The sequence below is a fragment of the Festucalex cinctus genome, chromosome 7 (genome assembly GCF_051991245.1).
Source record: "Festucalex cinctus isolate MCC-2025b chromosome 7, RoL_Fcin_1.0, whole genome shotgun sequence".
In the NCBI taxonomy this organism is placed as follows: domain Eukaryota; kingdom Metazoa; phylum Chordata; class Actinopteri; order Syngnathiformes; family Syngnathidae; genus Festucalex; species Festucalex cinctus.
Window position 1 is genome coordinate 26,172,910 of NC_135417.1, and position 23,269 is coordinate 26,196,178.

At 40.7% G+C, this 23,269-nt stretch overlaps 1 protein-coding gene across 3 annotated transcripts in view; it reads right to left on the reverse strand.

Annotated features, from left to right (window-relative positions):
• Positions 1-23,269, reverse strand: part of washc5 (WASH complex subunit 5) — a 207,895-nt gene that overhangs the window by 59,756 nt on the left and 124,870 nt on the right. For all 3 annotated transcript variants that reach the window (XR_013284488.1, XM_077528375.1, XM_077528374.1), the window contains exons 8-10: positions 22,603-22,716; positions 22,297-22,468; positions 21,947-22,074 (exon numbers count right to left, since the gene is read on the reverse strand). Coding sequence is in view for 2 of the 3 variants with exons in the window: in XM_077528375.1 (XP_077384501.1) it covers positions 21,947-22,074; positions 22,297-22,468; positions 22,603-22,716 (414 nt within the window). In the remaining variant the exon portion in view is untranslated. The remainder of the gene's footprint in view (positions 1-21,946; positions 22,075-22,296; positions 22,469-22,602; positions 22,717-23,269) is intronic.

Consider the following 23,269-nt stretch of genomic DNA (forward strand, 5'->3'; position numbering starts at 1 on the left):
TCATACACCTAAAAATATTCGTCGTTCTTGCTTAAACGTACAACCGGGGCTGCTTCGTTAAAAACTTCTAGGGGGCGCTATTGAGTCATTTTTGTAAAAATAGCACAATCAACAATAAAATATTGCTAATTTTACCAGGCCAGATGTGTGTGCCAAGTTTCATGAGTTTCTGTGCATGTTTAGACCCTCAAAACTGGCGTTATTTTCTTGGCGAACAGCGCTTAGCCACACCCACAGCAATTCGCGAAAACTCACAAACTTCGTGTTGTGACATCATGAAGGCCGAAACCCTCATCTGAGCAAATATGAGGTAGGTCCAGTTAACGTGTTTGGAGAAAAACGTAGAAGAAAATTCGTAAGAAAAAAAATTGCCACTAGGTGGCGCTATCAGTTAGATGAAATATAAGTCAGGAGATGTCTTTAGGGCTGGACTCTCATCAAATGTGTGAAATTTTGAGAAGATAGGATCATCTCGGTCAAGTTAATGCAGCTTTTATTTTCACGAAAAATCTTCAGACTTTGCGTCACCGTAGCGGCCACGCCCTTTGGCGAAAAGTTACAATATTCGGTGTGGGGCATGATCAACATCTTAAGGCCTTTCTGACCAATTTTCAAATGGATCCCTTCAACAAGCTCAGCACAGTAGCTAAAAACGTAAAGTATGACATTTATTGTAACCACTAGGTGGCGCTATATGTATAACTGAATTTTATCATATAGATGTTTTCAGGCCGTGACTATTACGTTGCCTGAGAAGTTTGAGATTTTTTGGAGCTTGAACATGGGAGTTATTAAGCATTTGCTCTTTCTGGACAAATGAAATTTTAAAGGCAATATTTGATGCCCCGCCCCCGTCATATAGTATTTCAAAAAGGCAAGATGTTTTGCCCAGTTTTTCTCTCAGGTCTTGAGATGATAAATGCCAAGTTTGAAGTCAATTGGATGAAAAATGTTTGCAAAGGGGGAAAAAGCATGACCACAGTGAATGTGCCAAAATAGGCCAAAATTGGACATAAAAAAATTCATAGCTCACTTCCTGTACATTTTAGCTACATGGTCCCAATAGACTTTTTTGTGCGTCTCGGGGTGCTACACGTGCCTGCCAATTTTCGTTGCTCTAGCTCAAACGTGCCGGGCTTGGTTTTTATTTTTCTATGCTAGGGGGCGCTATAGAGTCGCGTTGTTATGACGACTTCATAATATCAAATTTTTCGCCGGGCCTGAGGAGTGTGCAAAGTTTGGTGAGTTTTCGTAAATGTTTAGGTACCCAAAATCGTGATCGTTTACGGAGAAGAAGAAGAAGAATAATAATAATAATCCGATCGAAAAACAATAGGGACCTCGCAGCGGTAGCTGCTCGGGCCCTAATAATAATAATTTTTACAAAAACAATAGGGACCTCGCAGCGGTCGCTGCTCGGGCCCTAATAATAATTCGAACGAAAAACAATAGGGACCTCGCAGCGGTCGCTGCTCGGGCCCTAATAATAATAATTTTTACAAAAACAATAGGGACCTCGCAGCGGTCGCTGCTCGGGCCCTAATAATAATAATAATAATAATAATTTTTACAAAAACAATAGGGACCTCGCAGCGGTCGCTGCTCGGGCCCTAATAATAATAATAATAATAATAATAATAATAATAATTTTTACAAAAACAATAGGGACCTCGCAGCGGTCCCTGCTCGGGCCCTAATAATAATAATAATTTTTACAAAAACAATAGGGACCTCGCAGCGGTCGCTGCTCGGGCCCTAATAACAATAATAATAATTTTTACAAAAACAATAGGGACCTCGCAGCGGTCGCTGCTCGGGCCCTAATAATAATAATAACTAGAGCTGCGAGCAGCTATAAAGGGCCCTCGCAGCCCGGGCCACGTTGGGGTACTTGCACGTTGGGGTACTGGCACGTTGGGGTACTGGCAAGTTTAGGTACGGCACATTGGAAGCAGAATTTCTTTGAAAATGGCATGATAAACCTTGACGTGGATTTTTTTTTTTTTTTTTATAAAAATACCGTTAAGTTGGTGTATTTTTTTTTTATGCCTCAAGGGCTAGGTGGCGCTGTATATATAATGGAATGTTGTCATAGGGATACCTTCAAGCCTTGACTCTAAACATACATGTCAAGTGTGGGATTTTTTTGGAGCATGTACCGTGGAGTTATTAAGCATATCCTTCATTCACGATATTGCTTTTAATGTCCATAGAGGCTATCAAAAATAAATAAAAAAGTACATGTTTGGATAAGTCTGATGCCAGTGAACATTTTGAGTGGTGGAAAGTAAAAGAATATTCATAAATGACTTAGTTATCACACTTAGAATGAGTTTACATTTTTTGTACAAAATACCGTATGTGGGGTATTTTTTTGTTTTGCCTCAAGGTCGAGGTGGTGCTGCATATATAAATGAATGTTGTCATAGAGATACTTTCAGGCCTTGACTATAAACATACCTGTCAAGTTTGGGATTTTTTGGTGCATGCACCGGGGAGTTATTAAGCATATCCTTTTTCAGTGCGAAACACAAATTTTGATGCCCCGCCCTCATCATATAGTATTTCCAAAAGTCAAGATTTTTCCCCCTGTCGTTGGCTCAGGTCTTGACATGGTCCAGGTCAAGTCTTAACTCAGTCGGATGAAACGTTTAGGAGAAGTGGGCAAAAGTCTGCCCCCTGTAAATGTGCAAAAATCGTCAAAGATGGGACATTCAAAAATTCGTAGCTCACTTCAAGTTCATTTTAGCATATGGGTCCAAGAGACTTTTTTCTAGGGGGCGCTATTGAGTCATTTTTGTAAAAATAGTACAATACATGATAAAATATTACTGATTTTACCAGGCCAGATGTGTGTGCCAAGTTTCATGAGTTTCTGTGCATGTTTAGACCCTCAAAACTGGCGTTGTTTTCTTGGCGAACAGCGCTTATCCACGCCCACAGCAATTCGCGAAAACTCATAAACTTCGTGTTGTGACATCATGAAGGCCGAAACCCTCATCTGAGCAAATATGAGGTAGGTCCAGTTAACGTGTTTGGAGAAAAACGTAGAAGAAAATTCGTAAGAAAAAAAATTGCCACTCGGTGGCGCTATCAGTTAGATGAAATATAAGTTAGTAGATGTCTTTAGGGCTGGACTCTCATCAAATGTGTGAAATTTTGAGAAGATAGGATCATCTCGGTCAAGTTAATGCAGCTTTTATTTTCACGAAAAATCTTCAGACTTTGCGTCACCGTAGCGGCCACGCCCTTTGGCGAAAAGTGACAATATTGGGTGTGGGGCATGATTAACATCTTAAGGCTTTTCTGACCAATTTTCAACTGGAGCCCTTCAACGAGCCCCACACAGTAGCTTAAAACGTAAAGTATGACATTTATTGTAACCACTCGGTGGCGCTATATGTATAACTGAATTTTATCATATAGATGTTTTCAGGCCGTGACTATTACGTTGCCTGAGAAGTTTGAGATTTTTTGGAGCTTGAACATGGGAGTTATTAAGCATTTGCTCTTTCTGGACAAATGAAATTTTAAAGGCAATATTTGATGCCCCGCCCCCGTCATATAGTATTTCGAAAAGATTTTTTGTCCAGTTGTTCTCTTAGGTCTTGAGATGATAAATGCCAAGTTTGAAGTCAATTGGATGAAAAATGTTTGCAAAGGGGGAAAAAGCATGACCACAGTGAATGTGCCAAAATAGGCCAAAATTGGACATTAAAAAATTCATAGCTCACTTCCTGTACATTTTAGCTACATGGTCCCAATAGACTTTTTTGTGCGTCTTGGGGTGCTACACATGCCTGCCAATTTTCGTTGCTCTAGCTCAAACGTGCCGGGCTTGGTTTTTATTTTTCTACGCTAGGGGGCGCTATAGAGTTGCGTTGTTATAACGACTTCATAATATCAAATTTTTCGCCGGACCTGAGGAGTGTGCAAAGTTCGGTGAGTTTTCGTGAATATTTAGGTACCCAAAATCGCGATTGTTTGCGGAGAATAAAGAAGAAGAAGAAGAAGAAGAAGAAGAAGAAGAAGAAGAAGAAGAAGAAGAAGAATTTTTACAAAAACAATAGGGACCTCGCAGCGGTCGCTGCTCGGGCCCTAATAATTTTTACAAAAACAATAGGGACCTCGCAGCGGTCGCTGCTCGGGCCCTAATAATAATAATTTTTACAAAAACAATAGGGACCTCGCAGCAGTCGCTGCTCGGGCCCTAATAATAATTTTTACAAAAACAATAGGGACCTCGCAGCGGTCGCTGCTCGGGCCCTAATAATAATTTTTACAAAAACAATAGGGACCTCGCAGGCCTCCAGCCTTCACACAATAAGAATAACGGGAATGGTGTAGAATAACATATGTGTGAAGGCCTCTAGCCTTCACACAATAAGAAGAAGAAGAAGAAGAAGAAGAAGAAGAACTAGAAAATGCCATTCCTGGAGAAATGGCGTGTGAAGACTGGAGAGCTGAATGAATACCTGTGGAATGATTTGGAATAATGTTGAATGATGTTGAATGATACTGAATGATATTGAATGGTGTTGAATGATATTGAATGGTGTTGAATGGAAAGTGTAGAATGTGGGAATAATCGGCTACGAAATCGGAAATTGTGAATTATGGAACTGAAAAGCTGGAAGAGCTCATGGCGTGAATTACTGGAATATATATTGAGGTTGGAATGAAGTAAATCGGATGAATAATGTGGAAGTAAATTGAAAATATATAATCTGGGAATAATCGGTTACGAAATCGGAAATTGTGAATTCTGGAATGGAAAAGCTGGAATAGCTCATAGCATGAAAGACTGGAATGTACTGAAGTTGGAATGGGGTAAATCGGATGAATAATGTGGAAGTAAATAGAAATTGTAGAATGTGGGAATAATCCGCTCCGAAATCGGAAATTGTGAATTTTGGAGATGAATGGCTGGAAGAGCTCACAGCCTGAATTACTGGAATATAATGAAGTTGGAATGAAGTAAATCAGATGAATAATGTGGAAGTAAATGAAAAATGTATAAAGCGAGAATAATCGGCTACGAAATCGGAAATTGTGAATTTTGGAACTGAAAAGCTGGAATCGCTCATAGCATGAAATACTGGAATGTACTGAAGTTGGAATGAAGTAAATCGGATGAATAATGTGGAAGTAAATGGAAAAGTATAATGTGGGAATAATCGGTTATGAAATCAGAAATTGTGAATTTTGGAATGGAAAAGCTGGAATAGCTCATAGCATGAAATACTGGAATGTACTGAAGTTGTAATGAAGTGAATTGGATGAATAATGTGGAAGTAAATCGAAAGTGTAGAATGTGGGAATAATCGGCTACGAAATCGGAAATTGTGAATTTTGGAAAATTTTGGAAAATTTTACAAAAATCAGAAGAAAAATTATTTATAGATAAAAATTTTAGTCAAGTTTACTCTGCCTCCTATAATAGTAGACAAAGAGGTGTCTCTATACTTATACATAAGAATTTATTCTTTACTCTAAATAATATAGTAACAGATTTAGAGGGCCGATATATTATTATCCAGGTAACTATATTTAATAAAGTATATACAATTGGTAATTTATATGCCCCAAATAATGATGACCCTGATTTTTTCCATGAATTTTTCTCTCGGTTACTCGATTTAGCAACAAATTCTACTATTATTATTGGAGGTGATTTTAACACGGTCTTGAACCCGTTAATAGATCGTTCTAATAATACGATATATACAAGGCGATTACGATCCGCTAAAGTAATAGATGAATATATGGAGGATTTTGGCCTCAGCGATGGCTGGAGACTTCAAAACCCAACTAAGAAGGAATTTACTTTCTTCTCTGCTGTGCACCGATCATTCTCAAGAATTGATTTTTTCCTTACAAATAATTCTATTGTTGATAAAACTGCTATAAAAATACATTCTATAATTATAAGTGATCATGCACCAGTCTCCCTCACTCTACAAATTGACTCTACCTTTAAACCTCCCCCGATATGGCGTTTTAACATCTCATTACTGAAAGACGTAGAGTTTGATAAAATTATTAGAAGGGAGTGGGCAGATTTTTTGGAAATAAATGACTCTCCAAATATATCTCCATCTCTTCTCTGGGAAGCAGGGAAAGCGGTAATTAGAGGGAAAATTATATCATATTCAACTTATAAAAAGAAACAGGATCAAAAATTAGAAAAATACCTGGAAGATAAAATTAAACAACTAACGGATGAATATGTATTAAACCCAAATAATCAAATATGGATAGAACTACAGAATATAAAAATACAGTTAGATAACATGTTATCTAAAAAGACAGAGTTTATAATACAACAGTTGAGATATAATAATTTTGAACATAATAATAAATCAGGTAAATTCCTGGCAAATCAACTTCAACGGAATCGGGAAAAATCTCTTATAACGGCTATTAAAGATATAAATGGTGAATGCACACAATCACCAGAAGAAATTAACCATATTTTTTATAACTATTATCGAAATCTATACACAGAAATTAATAGACCTAACCCTGAATATATTGAGGAATTCCTAAACAGCTTAAATATACCTCAGTTATCTATTGAACATAAAGATATTCTCGATACCCCGCTTACTATAGATGAGTTGTATCGTGCTTTAGACAGTATGCCTAATGGCAGAGCACCTGGTCCAGACGGCTTTCCGGCTATATTTTTTAAACATTTCTGGTTAATGTTTGCTCCATTATTTCTAAGAGTAGTAACTGAAATTAAAAGTAAAGGTGATATACGTCAAGATATGAATATAGCAGCAATTAAACTTTTATTAAAGCCAGAAAAAGACCCTACCCTCCCGTCAAGTTACCGACCGATATCACTAATTAATACCGATATTAAAATTATCGCTAAGGCCTTGGCATCTCGATTAGAGACGGTAATCTCGACAATTATTCATAGTGATCAAACAGGTTTTATTAAAGGTCGTCATTCTACTAATAATATTAGGAGACTCTTTAACTTGATTAGTATGTCACAGCGGTATGATAAAAAGGCAGTTGTTATTTCGCTGGATGCAGAAAAAGCATTCGATAAAGTTAACTGGTCCTTCCTCTTTGCTGTCTTAAACAAATTCGGCTTCGGGGAGTCATTCATTCAATGGGTCTCAATATTATATGATTCTCCTAAAGCTACAGTTACTACTAATGGGATTACATCACAGAGTTTTACTTTACAAAGGGGAACAAGACAAGGGTGCCCAATTTCTCCTTTATTATTTGCTATATTTATTGAGCCGCTTGCATTAGCTATACGTCAGGATAGACGGATCCAAGGAATCCACTCCGGGACAATAGAACATAAAATTAATCTATATGCCGATGATATATTACTCTATTTAGAAGAACCTGCTATCTCGCTAGGGGAAGCATTTAAATTAATAACTAAATTCTCTCACTTATCAGATTACTCTATTAACTGGACAAAATCAACATTATTACCTATTACAGAAAATTCATGGAATCCTACAAGTCAGGATCCACACTACTCCTTTCCTACAGGTAATTTAAAATACTTAGGTGTTAAAATTTCACCTAAGTTAACTGAATTAACTTCTTTAAATTTTTCACCATTATTGGATAGTATCCGTAGTGACCTGGAGCGCTGGAATAATCTTCCGATCTCTTTAATAGGACGGATAGCTACTATAAAAATGAAAGTTTTACCATATATTAATTATTTATTTTCAATGATTCCATTTAAACCTACGTCTAACTGGTTCCAATCGCTGGACTCTGCTATCATAAAATTCTATTGGAATAAAAAAAAAGCCAAAATTAGTCTATCTACTCTTCAGGAAAGTAAATCTAAAGGAGGTTAAGAGGCACCAAAGTTTATGTACTATTATTTAGCTAATCAACTACAATATCTTGTGCTATGGACACAACCCAACAGAGATACTAACTGTTGGTTGGAATTGGAGCAGAAGGATTGTAATAATCTTAGACTGTCAGATTTACTCTTTATTACAAAATCAATAAGACGACATCATTGTTTTAAAAACCCAATGATAGCCGCCACCCTGACTGCCTGGTGGAAGGCATTAGAAATTACAAACTCCCAATTGGCGCCCTGTGGGCTCTCTCCCATTTGGCATAACCCCGACTTTCAACTTAATAATCAGTCGTTCCATTTAAGCCTATGGGAGCAGAAAGGAATTACACACCTTCATCATCTTTTCTCAGATAATAAGTTTATATCGTATACAAACTTGGTCCAGAAATATGAAATAAAAAAGGGAAATTTCTTACATTATCTGCAAGTTAAAAATATGGTTAAGAAACAAATCCCAACACTTCAGGATACGCTCCAACTGCCTGTCTTAGCTAAAGATATTATAAAGCTTTCTCCAACAACAATAAAGAAAATATCAAAAATATATAAGTTATTTTTATACACAAATAAAACGTATTTACCGACTTTAAAATGGGAAAAAGACTTGTCTATAGTTCCGGAACCAGACTTTTGGACCCAAATCTGTGAAAATGTATTTAAAATGACCAAACAGACAAATTTGCAACTTATCCAATATAAGATACTTCATAGAACATATATTACACAATATATGATGAAAAAAATGGGACTCTCTGACTCCGACATTTGTCTCCAGTGCTCACAAAACACTGCCGATACTTATCTTCATGCTTTATGGTCATGTACTCCAGTGCTGCATTTCTGGACTAAAATCTTGGGAAAGCTCGCTGATATATTAAACTGTAGGCTTCCTTTATCTCCAAGATTGTGTTTACTAGGTGACTTAACAATAACTGAGCTACCATGTAAACAATCTCAATCTATATTTATAGCCCTTACTATTGCTAAAAAAATAATCCTTGTCAATTGGAAAAATAAACAATCTCTAAATATCGACCACTGGTTAAACTTACTAATAAATTATATCTCAATGGAAAAAATCTCTGCCTTAAATAAAAATCAAGTATCAAGATTTAAACAAATATGGTCTATGTACATAGAATATTTTAATCTCAATTTGGCAACTTAATCCTGCCAAGATTCTGCCTGTTAACGAGAGCCACCACATCGTTACAACTTCTGTTTTCGCTGCTCCTGTATTTGGTATTTTGTATCTGATTGTTTTTATTTTTATATAGTCAGGAACCTAGTTGCTGCTAGTGGGCTCGAGCATACCACACTATACGACACTATACTCAATAACTCCTTAAGATCTATTTCTAGTGGGCACTAAGCATCAACACTTGGTGTTACTGCATGCTAATTAGTCAATTTTCTTGACGCCGTCCCCTGTGGTCGGGCGGGGGTGGTTCTGCCCCCCCCCCGTTGTCTGCTCGGTGGCGGTTGCGTCTTGGCCGCTCCCTGGGCCCCCTGTGGGGTGCGGTGTTGGGGTGCTTCCCCTGGTGCCCGGGGCGGTGCCGTCCCGGCGCGGTCCGCTGCTCCGTGCCCGGCGGCGCGGTTCGGGGTGGGTGGGCCTCCGGTGTGCCCCGTGGTTCCCTCTCCCCTCCCCCTTCCTCCCCCCCGTCGCCTCTCCCTCCTCGCCTCCTCCCGCCCATCCTACTCTGCCTCCCGGTCCCTTTTCCCTTGTCGCCCTCCCTCCTCCTCTCCCCCCCCGCCTCCTGCCCTGCAGCCGCCCTTTCGCCTTCTTGTCGTCTTCTCCCCGCTTCCCCCGCCCCCCCCCCCCCCCCCTTCCCTGTCTGCCCTGCGGCCCCTCCCCCTCCCTCTCCCTGGGCCTGGGGCTCCCTCCCCGGCCCGGGCGTCGGGCTCCGGGGGCCGGGCGAGGGTTTGGGGCCTGCCCCACTCCGGTATAACTCCTGGCGCCCCGGGCGGGCTCCGGTGGCCGGTGGGCTGTCCGGTAGCCCTGCTGCGCTGGCTGTCCGCCCATTGTGGTGCCGGGTGGATGAGGTGGGGGGCGGCAGGGGGTGGGGGTGCTGGGGGGCGGGCGTGTCACCTACACCCGCCGGGTTGGGTGAGGCCCCGCTGGTCGCTCCTCTTACTCACTTCACTAGCTTGCACTATACACTTTGTAAATATACACATAGGGCACACAACACATTTCTTGGTGGGGTGGGGAAGGGTGGAAACACCGTCTTCACCCTTCAACTCCCCTCCAATTTTAATGCACCTCACGTCCAAGGGGAGGGGTGAGTTGGGGCGGGGAGCCATCAGAGGGGATGGACTGCAGTGCCTGGCAGCGCTGTGGTCCCCCCCATTTGGGTCCCTGCCCCACCACTTTGTCCCTCCATTCCCTTTTTTAATGCACCACACATATACATATTCATTTTTTTTGGGGGGGATACGGGTGTGTCGGAGTAGGGGAAATTTTTTCCCCTCTGCTCCGACTCACCTGCTCCCAATTTTAATGCACCACACGCACACACTTGTATATACACTGGGTGGGGCCACATTCACGGTGTAAGGGTAGAGCTCGCCAGTCGGCGAGCTGGCGGACTCAGTAACAGGGTTAGGTGTCACTAGTACTCTGGCGTGACGACCGGGGCCTCTCCCCACCGGGCTCGGTGTTCTGGTGTTCCGCCTTCTCCCCTGGTGCTTCCTCCTCTGCTTCCCCCCTCCCGCCGCTGTGCAAATCTCGCGCGGCTGGAGGTGGGGTGGGCACATCTTCCCTCTCTGCGCTGCTGCCCGGTGCCGGTTTCCGGGGGGGGGTGGGGGGTTCTCGCGGGGGGCCGGGTTCGCGGGGGGGGGGTGGCGGCCGTCGGGGGGGGGCGGCTTGTTTGGGGGGGGGAGGGGGGGGGTGGAGGTATTGGGTGCTGGGGGTCGGGGTGTGTTCGGGGGTTTGGGGGTCGGGGGTGGTGGGGCCTGGGTCGTGGTGGATGGCGGGTTTGGGTGGGGTGCGGGGGGGTCGTGGGGGGATGGGGGCTGGGGACCGGTGGGGCGCTGTGGGGGCCCGCTGGGCCTCGTTCTGCGGCCTTGGGCTCGGGGGTGTGGGCCGGGGCTGGGGCGGGGGTGTTCCGGGTGTCTGGGTCGGCTCGCCGACCTGTGTCCGCTCGGGTGGCTTGGGGGTGGCCTTGGTGCTGCCGCGGCCTGGGGATTCCGGGGGGGGGGGGGTGCTCGCTTTGCTGGACCGCGGTTGACGGCTTCTTTCTTTGGTGGTGGTCCTTATGCATGCCAGATCCGTCGCACCAGCATCTACTGAAACTCAACAGAAGTACCCTCTCCCTCCCACAGCCCCTTGAATCAGTTGGTGCTGGTGTCTGTGGTTCTCACTTTGCTTTATCTATCCTTCCCTCCTTCCTCTCTTTAGTTTTTCCTCTGGTCACTTGAGATCTTAATTTATTAGAAGTATGAGGTTTCTGGGGTTGGCATAAGACTCCGGTTTTGTAACCACGCAGGAGGGGTCTTGTTGGTGCTGGACTTCACTTTGATGGATTGGATGTACTGGCTTCTATTGATCTCACTCTGCCTTATCGATCCTTCCCTCCTTCCTCTCTTTAGTTTTTCCTCTGGGCTCTTGAGATCTCGCTAAATTTGCTGGAATTTAGAGGCTTCCGGGGTTGGCGTAAGACTTTGATTTTGTAATCATGGGGAAGGCAGGAAGTGTTTGGTCGGTGCTGGATGTCACTTTGATTTACCTTTCTTTTTATTTCTTTTTTTTTCTGACCTTTTCTCTGGTCTCCTGACCATTTAAATCTCACGACTCTGGCAAGATTCTGAAGTACCTGGTTAAGGCGAAGGGTAATGGGATATTTATAAGGTTTTAGGTGAATGAATGAGTATAAATTTATACGTATTTGCACGCACGCAAACGCACGCACACGCACGCACGCAAACGCACGCAAACGCACACACGCAAACGCACGCACGCACGCAAACGCACGCACACATACACACAAAAAAAAAAAAAAAAAAAAAAAAAAAAAAAAAGAGCAATGATGACAAGACGTTGAATCGGTAAGACTACCGAATGAACAATTCTGAGCTCTTCTAAAAAAAAAAAAAAAAAAAAAAAAAAAAAAAGGAATGAAGTAAATCGGATTAATAATGTGGAAGTAAATGAAAAATGTATAATGCGAGAATAATCGGCTATGAAATCGAAAATTGTACATTTTGGAACTGAAAAGCAGGAATCGCTCATAGCATGAAATACTGGAATGTACTGAAGTTGGAATGAAGTAAATCGGATGAATAATGTGGAAGTAAATGGAAAAGTATAATGTGGGAATAATCGGTTATGAAATCGGAAATTGTGAAATTTGGAATGGAAAAGCTGGAATAGCTCAGAGCATGAAATACTGGAATGTACTGAAGTTGTAATGAAGTAAATCGGATGAATGATGTGGAAGTAAATCGAAAGTGTAAAATGTGGGAATAATCGGCTACGAAATCGGAAATTGTGAATTTTGGAGCTGAAAAGCTGGAAGAGCTCACGGCCTGAATTACTGGAATATAATGAAGTTGGAATGAAGTAAATCGGATGAATAATGTGGAAGTAAATGAAAAACGTATAATGCGAGAAAAATCGGCTACGAAATCGAAAATTGTAAATTTTGGAACTGAAAAGCAGGAATCGCTCATAGCATGAAATACTGGAATGTACTGAAGTTGGAATGAAGTAAATCGGATGAATAATGTGGAAGTAAATGGAAAAGTATAATGTGGGAATAACGAAATCGGAAATTGTGAATTTTGGAGCTGAAAAGCTGGAAGATCTCACGGCCTGAATTACTGGAATATAATGAAGTTGGAATGAAGTAAATCGGATGAATAATGTGGAAGTAAATGGAAAAGTATAATGTGGGAATAATCGGCTACGAAATCGGAAATTGTGAATTTTGGAGCTGAAAAGCTGGAAGAGCTCACGGCCTGAATTACTGGAATATAATGAAGTTGGAATGAAGTAAATCGGATGAATAATGTGGAAGTAAATAGAAAAGTATAATGTGGGAATAATCGGCTACGAAATCGGAAATTGTGAATTTCGGAACTGAAAAGCTGGAATCGCTCATAGCATGAAATACTGGAATGTACTGAAGTTGGAATGAAGTAAATCGGATGAATAATGTGGAAGTAAATGGAAAAGTATAATGCGGGAATAATCGGTTATGAAATCGGAAATTGTGAATTTTGGAACAGAAAAGCTGGAATAGCTCATAGCATGAAATACTGAAATGTACTAAAGTTGGAATGAAGTAAAAAGGATGAATAATGTGGAAGTATATAGAAAGTGTAGAATGTGGGAATAATCGGCTATGAAATCGGAAATTGTGAATTTTGGAACTGAAAAGCTGGAAGAGCTCACGGTCTGAATTAATGGAATATATTGAAGTTGGAATGAAGTAAATCGGATGAATAATGTGGAAGTAAATGGAAAATGTATAATGCGGGAATAATCGGCTACGAAATCAAAAATTGTAAATTTTGGAACTGAAAAGCAGGAATCGCTCATAGCATGAATTACTGGAATGTACTGAAGTTGGAATGAAGTGAATCGGATGAATAATGTGGAAGTAAATGTGAAATGTAGAATGTGGAAATAATCGACACATGAAATCGGAAATTGTGAATTTTGGAACTGAGAAGCTGGAAGTGCTCATGGCGTGAATTACTGGAATATATATTGAAGTTGGAATTAAGTAAATCGCATGAATAATGTGGAAGTAAATTGAAAATGTAGAATGTGGAAATAATCGGCTACGAAATCGGAAATTGTGAATTTTGGAACTGAAAAGCTGGAATCGCTCATAGCATGAAATACTGGAATGTACTGAAGTTGGAATGAAGTAAATCAGATGAATAATGTGGAAGTAAATGGAAAAGTGTAATGTGGGAATAATCGGTTATGAAATCGGAAATTGTGAATTTTCGAATGGAAAAGCTGGAATAGCTCATAGCATGAAATACTGGAATGTACTGAAGTTGTAATGAAGTAAATCGGATGAATAATGTGGAAGTAAATCGAAAGTGTAGAATGTGGGAATAATCGGCTACGAAATCGGAAATTGTGAATTTTGGAGCTGAAAAGCTGGAAGAGCTCACGGCCTGAATTACTGGAATATAATGAAGTTGGAATGAAGTAAATCGGATGAATAATGTGGAAGTAAATGAAAAACGTATAATGCGAGAAAAATCGGCTACGAAATCGAAAATTGTAAATTTTGGAACTGAAAAGCAGGAATCGCTCATAGCATGAAATAATGGAATGTACTGAAGTTGGAATGAAGTAAATCGCATGAATAATGTGGAAGTAAATTGAAAATGTAGAATGTGGAAATAATCGGCTACGAAATCGGAAATTGTGAATTTTGGAACTGAAAAGCTGGAATCACTGGAATAGCTCATAGCATGAAATACTGGAATTTACTGAAGTTGGAATGAAGTAAATCGGATGAATAATGTGGAAGTAAATGGAAAATTTATAATGCGGGAATAATCGGCTACGAAATCGGAAATTGTAAATTTTGGAACTGAAAAGCAGGAATCGCTCATAGCATGAAATACTGGAATGTACTGAAGTTGGAATGAAGTGAATCGGATGAATAATGTGGAAATAAATGTGAAATGTAGAATCTCCAAAATGTAGAATGTGGGAACAATCGGCTACGAAATAGGAAATTGGGAATTTTGGAACTGAAAAGCTGGAAGAGCTCATGGTGTGAATTACTGGAAAATATTGTAGCGATAATTGGGTCGTCTTTTGGACGAATTAATAATCTGGATGTTACAGAGGTAAATTGTATTTACCTCGATAACCTCTGGGGCACCACGTTGTTTTTGCTTTGGGTTAGCAGGAGCAAACAACGACCAAAATCCTTTCATCAGTCATTGATAATCTAAAGTCGCCACACTCGATATTCAGTGGTTCGTTGTACTAACAAAAGAATAATAATCCACTCGGAAACACAGATGACTTAGGCGGAATACAGTTCATAACACATGCATTTATTCACGATTGCTACACTACAGAATCAAAGTACTGCCTATCTAACTATTCTACCGTCAGAAGAAAAGAAACAAAATAAAGCGAATGAAAATAAGGAAGGAATGCAAATGAATGAGGAAACAAGGAAAAGAGAAATTTGACCTGCCAGATCTGTGAGATGTTTCAAACGTAAGTTGCACGCAGTGGTACCAATTTGGGAATCAAATGCAGACTTTCGAGTATCGTTTGCGTCGAACGAGCAGAAAGGTCTTCAAAAAAAAGGGGGAAAAATAGTCAATGTTCGTTCCAAAAAGGCAAGAAAATAAAATAAAAAAAAAAGTTTATTCCGCAGGTGAGCACGGGAAAGCCGCTCGCGGGCCTGGCGTAGTTGCGCGGCTCGTGCCTTGATTGGTCGGCGATCCGGCGAGGTTGATTCTCGCCAAGGTTGGTTCTGCTGGGCAGCTGTCCGAGTTCAGGTGTTGCAGCTCGGTCAGTACGCGCCTGCGTACGGGGAAGGCCAGCCGTTGGAGGTGCGTTGGCACTGCGGCGGAGCGCCACCGAATAGCACGTGAGGTGCGCGGCTTAGGTGCACAACCTTGAGCCCGGCGATACGTTGCAAGTGTACGCCGGGGCCGTGAAGTCCGGGCGGGCAAGCCGATGGTGGAACAAAACAAAAAAAACCAAAAGAGTCTTTAGTCAGCGTTGCAGTTTGCACCTGCTTTGGTGTGGTGTGGAGCGAGGATCCGCTCTCGTTAACGGATGCTGCCAGAAAAGAAAAGGGCCACGTGGTTGGCAAGTTTCTTGGAACAAAGAGAGTTCGAGCAGGCTGGACCACTTGCAGGTCGTGCCAGAGAGTTTTTTTGGAGGAGGCGGGAGAGCAGGAAGAGGGCAAGAGAGTGAGCAGAGGTCTGCTCGTCCTTTTTAAAGTCTCTGGGTGGGGCTTCAGCAGGTGATGGCACACCCTTCTGTTCGCTCGGGCAGACTTTAAGAGGAAAATTATTAAAGAGATTAATAATTTGGCATTAAATTTGGTCAGTCTGGCAAATCAGTTTTCCCACACAACCCGTTTAACACACATCGTAATTAATGCATCATAAACTAACTTGTGAGGTAACTTCTACTTGTCTAATCTGACTGAACTGAGAGATATTGATTATCTTTCATTCTTTATGGAGTACAAATGAAATAGGATGTTCATACACACAAAGATATAACATGAATCATTCGTAGTTCAGTTGTCTGTCAAGAATTATCATGGTATAAATGTGTAAAATGCGGTTACTTATGTGAATTGTCACTAAGGATAGTTCCAAGTTTCACCACTTGGAGGTGTTGTTGCTCCATCTAGACGTTCCAGGAAGGGCGAGACGCCAGGACATCCTTTTGTGATTGATAAGAAGTCATGAACATTCCTTTGATCGGTCATTTGTGTATTCCAAACCATTGGAGCCATTTGTTCGGGCTCCGAGAAGACTGCTTGAATACACTCCTTCGGCAGACGCATAAATTCCTTTGTCACCTGGTCAGCGGCTTCAAAAGAGTTTTGTTGGTGGCTGGGTGACCACCTGCAGAGCTGACCAGGCTTGGATCCTGTCTGGGCAGTGGAATATTCATGCACTGCAGAGAATTTGCTTTAGGAGAAGCAAACTTAAAAAAAATTAGAGGGTAGAGTGGAACTTAGGCAATAGTTGTTACAATATTGATACTGGAATGAAGTGAATCGAATGAAAAAGGTGGAAGTAAATGTGAAATGTAGAATCTCCCATTAAGAATAATGGGGAAAAAATCGGGTACGAAATCGGAAATTGTGGCTAAACGGTGAATATTTGGAATAAACAAAATGCACCCAAGCATGTCATGAATATTTGGAATATGTTAAAATTGGAATGACGAAAATCGGATGAATTATGTGGAAGTAGTTACACGTCAAAAAAGTGGGCGGAATAAGAAGAAGAAGAAGAAGAAGAAGAAGAAGAAAGAATGAATAACATATGTGTGAAGGCTGGAGGACAATATTCAATAATAAAGAGTGAATAACATGTGTGAAGGCCTTCACACAATAAAGAATGAATAACCTATGTTATGAATGACCTAACCTCTTTATTATTGTGTGAAGGCCTCCAGCCTTCACACAATAATAAAGAGTGAATGAATACCATATGTGTGAAGGCCTCCAGCCTTCACACAACAAGACTTCAAAATCTTGAAAAATCACGATCTCCTCCCGGCTTTCAGACGCTGTAGTCATCATTTCCACTTAAACAATGACCCAAAACACACTGCCAACACAACAAAGGATTATTGAGTAAGAGGTGGAAGGTCTTACGCCGCTATACCACTGAGCTGCAGGTCTTTTTAAAAAAAATATCTGTCATTGTTTTTTTTTTAAATTTTATGTATCTTAAGTAGAGGTATCAGGCGATTAAAATTTTTAATCGTAATTAATCGCATGACTTCAGTAGTTAAGTGACGATTAAAAGCAAATTTTATATCTGTTCTAAGTCTACAATAAAATGCACAATAAAATATTTTTCTAAGTTTTCATACTTTCAACATAAAGTGGAAAAATGTTAAACTAAGAAATATGGCTATCTTTTAGTCTTCATTACAGTATTTTCATAATTCGTAATATTAATATTAATAAAAAGATATACTGTACTATAAAAGATGAATGTGATATTGATTTGTGTTGAGATCATTTTTCTGCCACTAGCTGGCATAGTTGCATTTGTAAGACGGTGACAGCTCAGTGCATTTTACTTTTCATATTAAGAGCTATCTGTCCAGCCTCAACATATTGCTGACCCACCATCTGCCATTGTCCAGCCTTTTTGCTCCTTCTCCAGTGTCACACAGGAGGAGGTTGAGAATATAATAAAGAAAATCAAGCAATCCCACCTGTACTTTGGACCCTCTCCCCACATCCCTGCTTAAGGCTAACATTTCTGCCATCTCTCCACTAACACCAGGATCATAAACCATTCCCTCTTAGTTGGATATATACCACTTGTGTTAAAACCGGCTGTTATGAGACCGCTTTTGAAAAAAATCCACCCTGGATCCAGAAATGTTCTCCAACTACAGGTCAATCGGAAACCTTCCATTCCTAACAAAAGTTATAGGGGAAAAAAACAGTTGCATCACAACTTATCATCTTAAACACAAACAAAAAAAAAATCCTTCATCCTTCTGGACCTGACAACAGCTTTTGACACAGTTGAACATCAAATCCTTCTCCATCGCTTACAACATGTCAATGGACTCTCAGAAAACGTGCACAACTGGTTCACCTCCTACCTGTCTGCCAGATCCGAATATGTCGCTTTGGGCCAGGCAAAATCACACACTCACACTGTCACCTGTGGTGTCACTCAGGGCTCGGTATTAGGTCCCACCCTCTTCACCCTCTATCTGCTGCCCCTGGGAAACCTCATCAGCAAATACAGGGTTTCACTGCTATGCTGATGATACACAACTCTACATAAGGCCAACTACAACCTCTTCCATCCCCCTGCCAACATCCAAACTGTCTGCCTGCCTGGAGGAGATAGAGGTGTGGAAGAAGCATGACTTTCTTCAATTAAACAGCTCCAAATCAGAAGCCATTCAAATTGGCGCTCAAAACCAGCTCCGCTCTTCTGCCATCACCAGCATCATCCAGTCAAATCAGCCCTCTCTCCAAGTCCGCCACTAACCTAGGAGTTAAAAAGGACCTGTCACGCCGCCACCGGCGTGACGGCCCATGCTTTTATTTTTGTGTCCATGTTTCCCGTTTTGTTTTGAAAGTCTAACTCTCCTCTCACCCCAGGTCACTTGCCCTTCCTGCCGCTTCCTAATTACCGGTCCCCGCCCATGATTATCACCACCTGCCACCAATCAAGCCACACATAAAAGCCATCTGCACTCTCCCCTCCGTTGCCGAAGTGTCACATCTCAGTGCATGGAAGCGTCCCACAGTCCTCATGTCCTTGTTCTTGTTGCCTTGTCATTTTGCCTTGTTTTTGTGCCTTTTCCTCCCCAGCGGAGCGCCTTTAGTTACCCCTTGTGCCTTGAGCCCTTTTTCCTCCCTAGCGGAGCGCTTTTTGTTGTCCCCTGTACCTTTTGCCTGTTTTTTCCTCCCCAGTGGAGCGCTTTTTGTTCTCCACTTTTTTGACTCCCCGTTCTCCTCTCAGTTTGAGAGGAGACAGCTGTTGGCCGGAAATAAACCTGTTGCCTTGGTGGCCTACCTTTACACTGCGTCTGAGTCCTACCTCTCCTTGTCGTGTCAGGCCCCTCAGTTCACATCTGACGCAAACATTAAACACCCTCAACTTACCACCTCAGAAACATTGCAAAACTGTCGGACATTGTCCCTGGCAGATACAGAGAAGCTCACCCACGCCTTTATCTCCTCCAGGCTATAGACTATTGCAATGCATTCCTCATCGGGATTCCTGGTAAGAAAATCCAGAAACTACAATACATCCAGAATTGTGCTGCCAGGATCCTGACGGGGGTGCGCAAGTTTGACTACATCACCCCCATCCTGAAATCGCTGCACTGGCTCCCGGTGTCCCTCAGAATTGAATACAAGATTTCCCTCCTCACCCATCAGTGCATTCATGGTCATGCCCCACCCACAACACCTCAAAGAACTCCTCATAGCTAAGAGCTCCTCACAAAACCTCGCTCTACATCCTCAAACCTCCTTCAAGCCCCCAAAACCAAGCTCCACACTATGGGATAGGGCTGGCGATATATCTTTATCTTATCAATATCTAGATATAAACATTCACAATATAGATCAGTGGTGTCCAAACTATGGGCTGGGGGCCATTTGCGGCCCACTGTCCATTTTTCAGTGGCCGGCGACATATACTAAAAATGGCATTTGACTCAGTTCAAATAAAAAACAACAAAACAAAAATGTTTGGAGATGGTTAAAGTAAGAAGAGGGGATATCGAAAAACAGGTGCCATTAAAGGTTATTTTAGTTAACTAAAAGTAATGAAAAAACGAAAACTAAAATTCAAAAAACAATATTGTTACCGAAATGAAATAAAAACGAAAATGCTTTTTAAAAAACGAAAACTAACTGAAACTACATTTTATGTTTACAAAACCAACTAAAAAATAACTCTAATTATAGCAAACGCCCTTCGTTTTAGTCTTTGGTAATTATTTTAATGTGTGAGCCTTTGGGGATGATTTTAAATTAGATTTTTAGTAGATTTATTTTGATATAAACCGGAATAATGACGTTTGAAAGTATGTTACACAGAAGTGATGTCATCTAGCAGCAGCCAATAGAAAAGTACCTTCAGATGACGTTGCTTCCATGGTGTTTTTTTTTTTTTTTTAAATACTGTATTGCGCACAAGTAATACAATTGTTTTTTTTTATTAATACTAATGCTGAAATTCACAAACTAAACTAAAACTAAGCATTTTTTAAAGAACTAAACTAATAAAGACTTCAGGGTGCACTTCAGGGTGCTTACCCTGAAAACTAATAAAAACTAACTAAAACGAAAAATTCCAAAACTATAATAACCCTACTGCCATATTACAAATAAATTGGCTTATATACTGTAGCCTTTTTCTAAATATGCAAAAGCACAAATAAATTATTTTTACAATTTTTAGGACTAAACACAATTTCTCTTCATAACATTATGTGGCCCTTGCGTCCTTCTGATTTTCTGGATGTGGCCCTCAAATGAAAAAGTTTGGACACCCCTGATATAGATATTTAAAATTTGACAATATCAGTAAACTGTGCACTTTTCACGTTCGCGGGGCGTTTACAGCTCAGCTCAGTCAAGCCAACAACTATATGCCTGTTGTCACGTTGACAGCTAAACCCAGTCAATGACAACCAACTAAGAGGAGGCGGGACTACACACAGTGCAATCCAGGAAAAAGAACAACAAAAGATGAGTGCGGGTGGTGATACCGGTGCAATGGCATCTTCGACAACTTTAGTGGCTAAGAACAAGTACACATCAGTTATTTGGAACTATTTTGGATTTAGAAAAGAGGGTGAACAGTAGAATGTGATTTTGTGCAAGAAGTGTTTGGTGAGAATTACTACAAAGCAAGGTAGCACAACTAACATGTTTCACCACCTGAAACAACACCACCCTATATGAGTGTTGTAAAATGAAAACGAACGTGGGGGCTTCTCAATCATCCCAAGTGAAGTCCAAACAGTTTGATTGCCGATGCATTTAGTAGCGTTACGCCATACGAGTTGACGTCAACCAGGCACGAAGAAATTACAGAAATTATAGATGCGATAACATAACACATCGCAAAGGGCATGGTCACTAGGGATGTCACGATAAGGGTGATATTGTGATATTAAAACTGCCACAATATCGTCGTGGTCATGTTCACAATATTTCAAAGGAACACATCTGTTAAAAAGTCAGGTTGATTTCCATTTGTGCAGTTCTATCACCATCTCGTGGCTAGTTTATTAGTGCAATGTAATTTTTATTAGGGATATTTTGGCCTTCTATGTTTAAAATCGATGCTAATTGTCAGATGAAGGGGAACCTAATTTGCTTGTGAAGCGATCAATGTGTGCTTGCATTAGCAAGTAAGTGCCTCAATATTGTTATTAGAGATTGTAGGTTGTTTATATGCATTGATGTTATGTAAAAAAGCACAATATTATGCTTTATTTTTTTTATTTTTTTTTTTTTAGTATGAGCTTTCTTTTTTTACAATATTGTGATCTATGGATATTGTTACATCCCTAATGGTCACAAAAGTGGACTTTCAGAAAATGGTTTGAACACTGGACAAAATTAAAATGTACTTTCAAGCTGAGCTCCATTAAATGGATCATTTTGCCACAACCACAGACATGTGGTTGATCAAGCTGGACAACTGAATTGTACATCAGTTTATCGATCCATTTTATAAACTCAGATTTGAGAGACGCATTAGCGGAGTGGGACTTGAAAGAGAAGCAACTGACAGACAAATCCAGGCCACTTAACATAACCACCTTGGTGGAACTTGAAATACGTTCAATTTATCATTGCCCTCGAGTAATAATACGGTATAATAAACACTCACCTCTTTGAGGGTAAATTCTAGCTGGGCTGCATCAAGAAGGAGCTGAAAGAGGATCTTGGGGTTGTACTTGCAGTCACTCAGCACTTGGTCTTTTATCTGGCGTAATCTCTTATTGTTTGGGTCATAGGCTGTCAAACATTGATTGACACATTAACTTCAGCTGTACATCAATATTGTACTTTTGCATAAAAAATATCTTGCTTGAATTAAAGTGGTGGAATTTAAAATCAAAGCATGTGGAATGTTGTTCCCAAAGACAGCAATGGACACTAGTGATGCCATTATTCATCTTTATGACGTAAAATAACCAAAGATAGCTGGACACAAAGAGCACACACAATTATTCTCACCTGTCTCAGCAGAATGCAGCATCAGCCAGCGAATGGCAACGTTGCAGTCCCTCAGACAGTTAAGCAATTTTGGAATGTTGTCCAGAATGATCTCTTCTCTGAGGAAACCTTCCTTCAGCAGCTGCTGCACCTGAGGACGGAGGGTCTCCATGCTAGTGGCGTAACGGGTCGCCTGTAAACACACAACCGGATGTTAATTATCTAAGTTCCAAAGCTCACTCATTTATTAACTTAATGATAAAATACTGTATATATTGTACATATCAGTCTATGAATGGCACTGATGTCAATGTATTTTTATCCTACCTGTTCTTTGATGTTAGCAGAATCTAGAGTGTAGTTGAGAGCAGTTTTAGCAGCTTTGTATGGTTCCCAGGCCTCCACCAGATTCACCGTGATCCCCATGTAGATACTAATAACCTGTGGATACCCAAGATGAAAATGCCTCATTTTCATATAATTTGATCAAAAGCTTGTGAAGACATACCCTACTAAATGTTGAAAAATCACTGAAGTATTTGAGGTATCAGCAGTTATAATTCAAAAGCTAACAATTGTTTCAAAGGGGAAAAAAGTAAATACAATTTTTCATGTCTTTAATGCTCCCAAATATCATGATTTGCAAACAGGTTTTGATGCTAATTACAGGGCTCTGGGTTTTTTGCACTAGTTGCACGGTGCACCCACCTTTTATTTCTTTTGTGCAAAAGCACAAAAGTTAGATGCACCAAATGTCCAACTGCATCACATTCAACATTGCAGATTTAAATGCAGTCTCACTTCTCTCGTCACTGACAGGTCATACAGTTTTAACATATGACAAAAATAGTTTTGTTTTGTGTGTTTTTAACAGCAAATTCTCCCTTTTAGCAAATTATAATTATATACTATTATATATTATAAATATATTAATTAGGGATGTACCGATAAAAATTTTTTGTGCCCAAGTCCGAGTCACCTGATTTTGAGGATC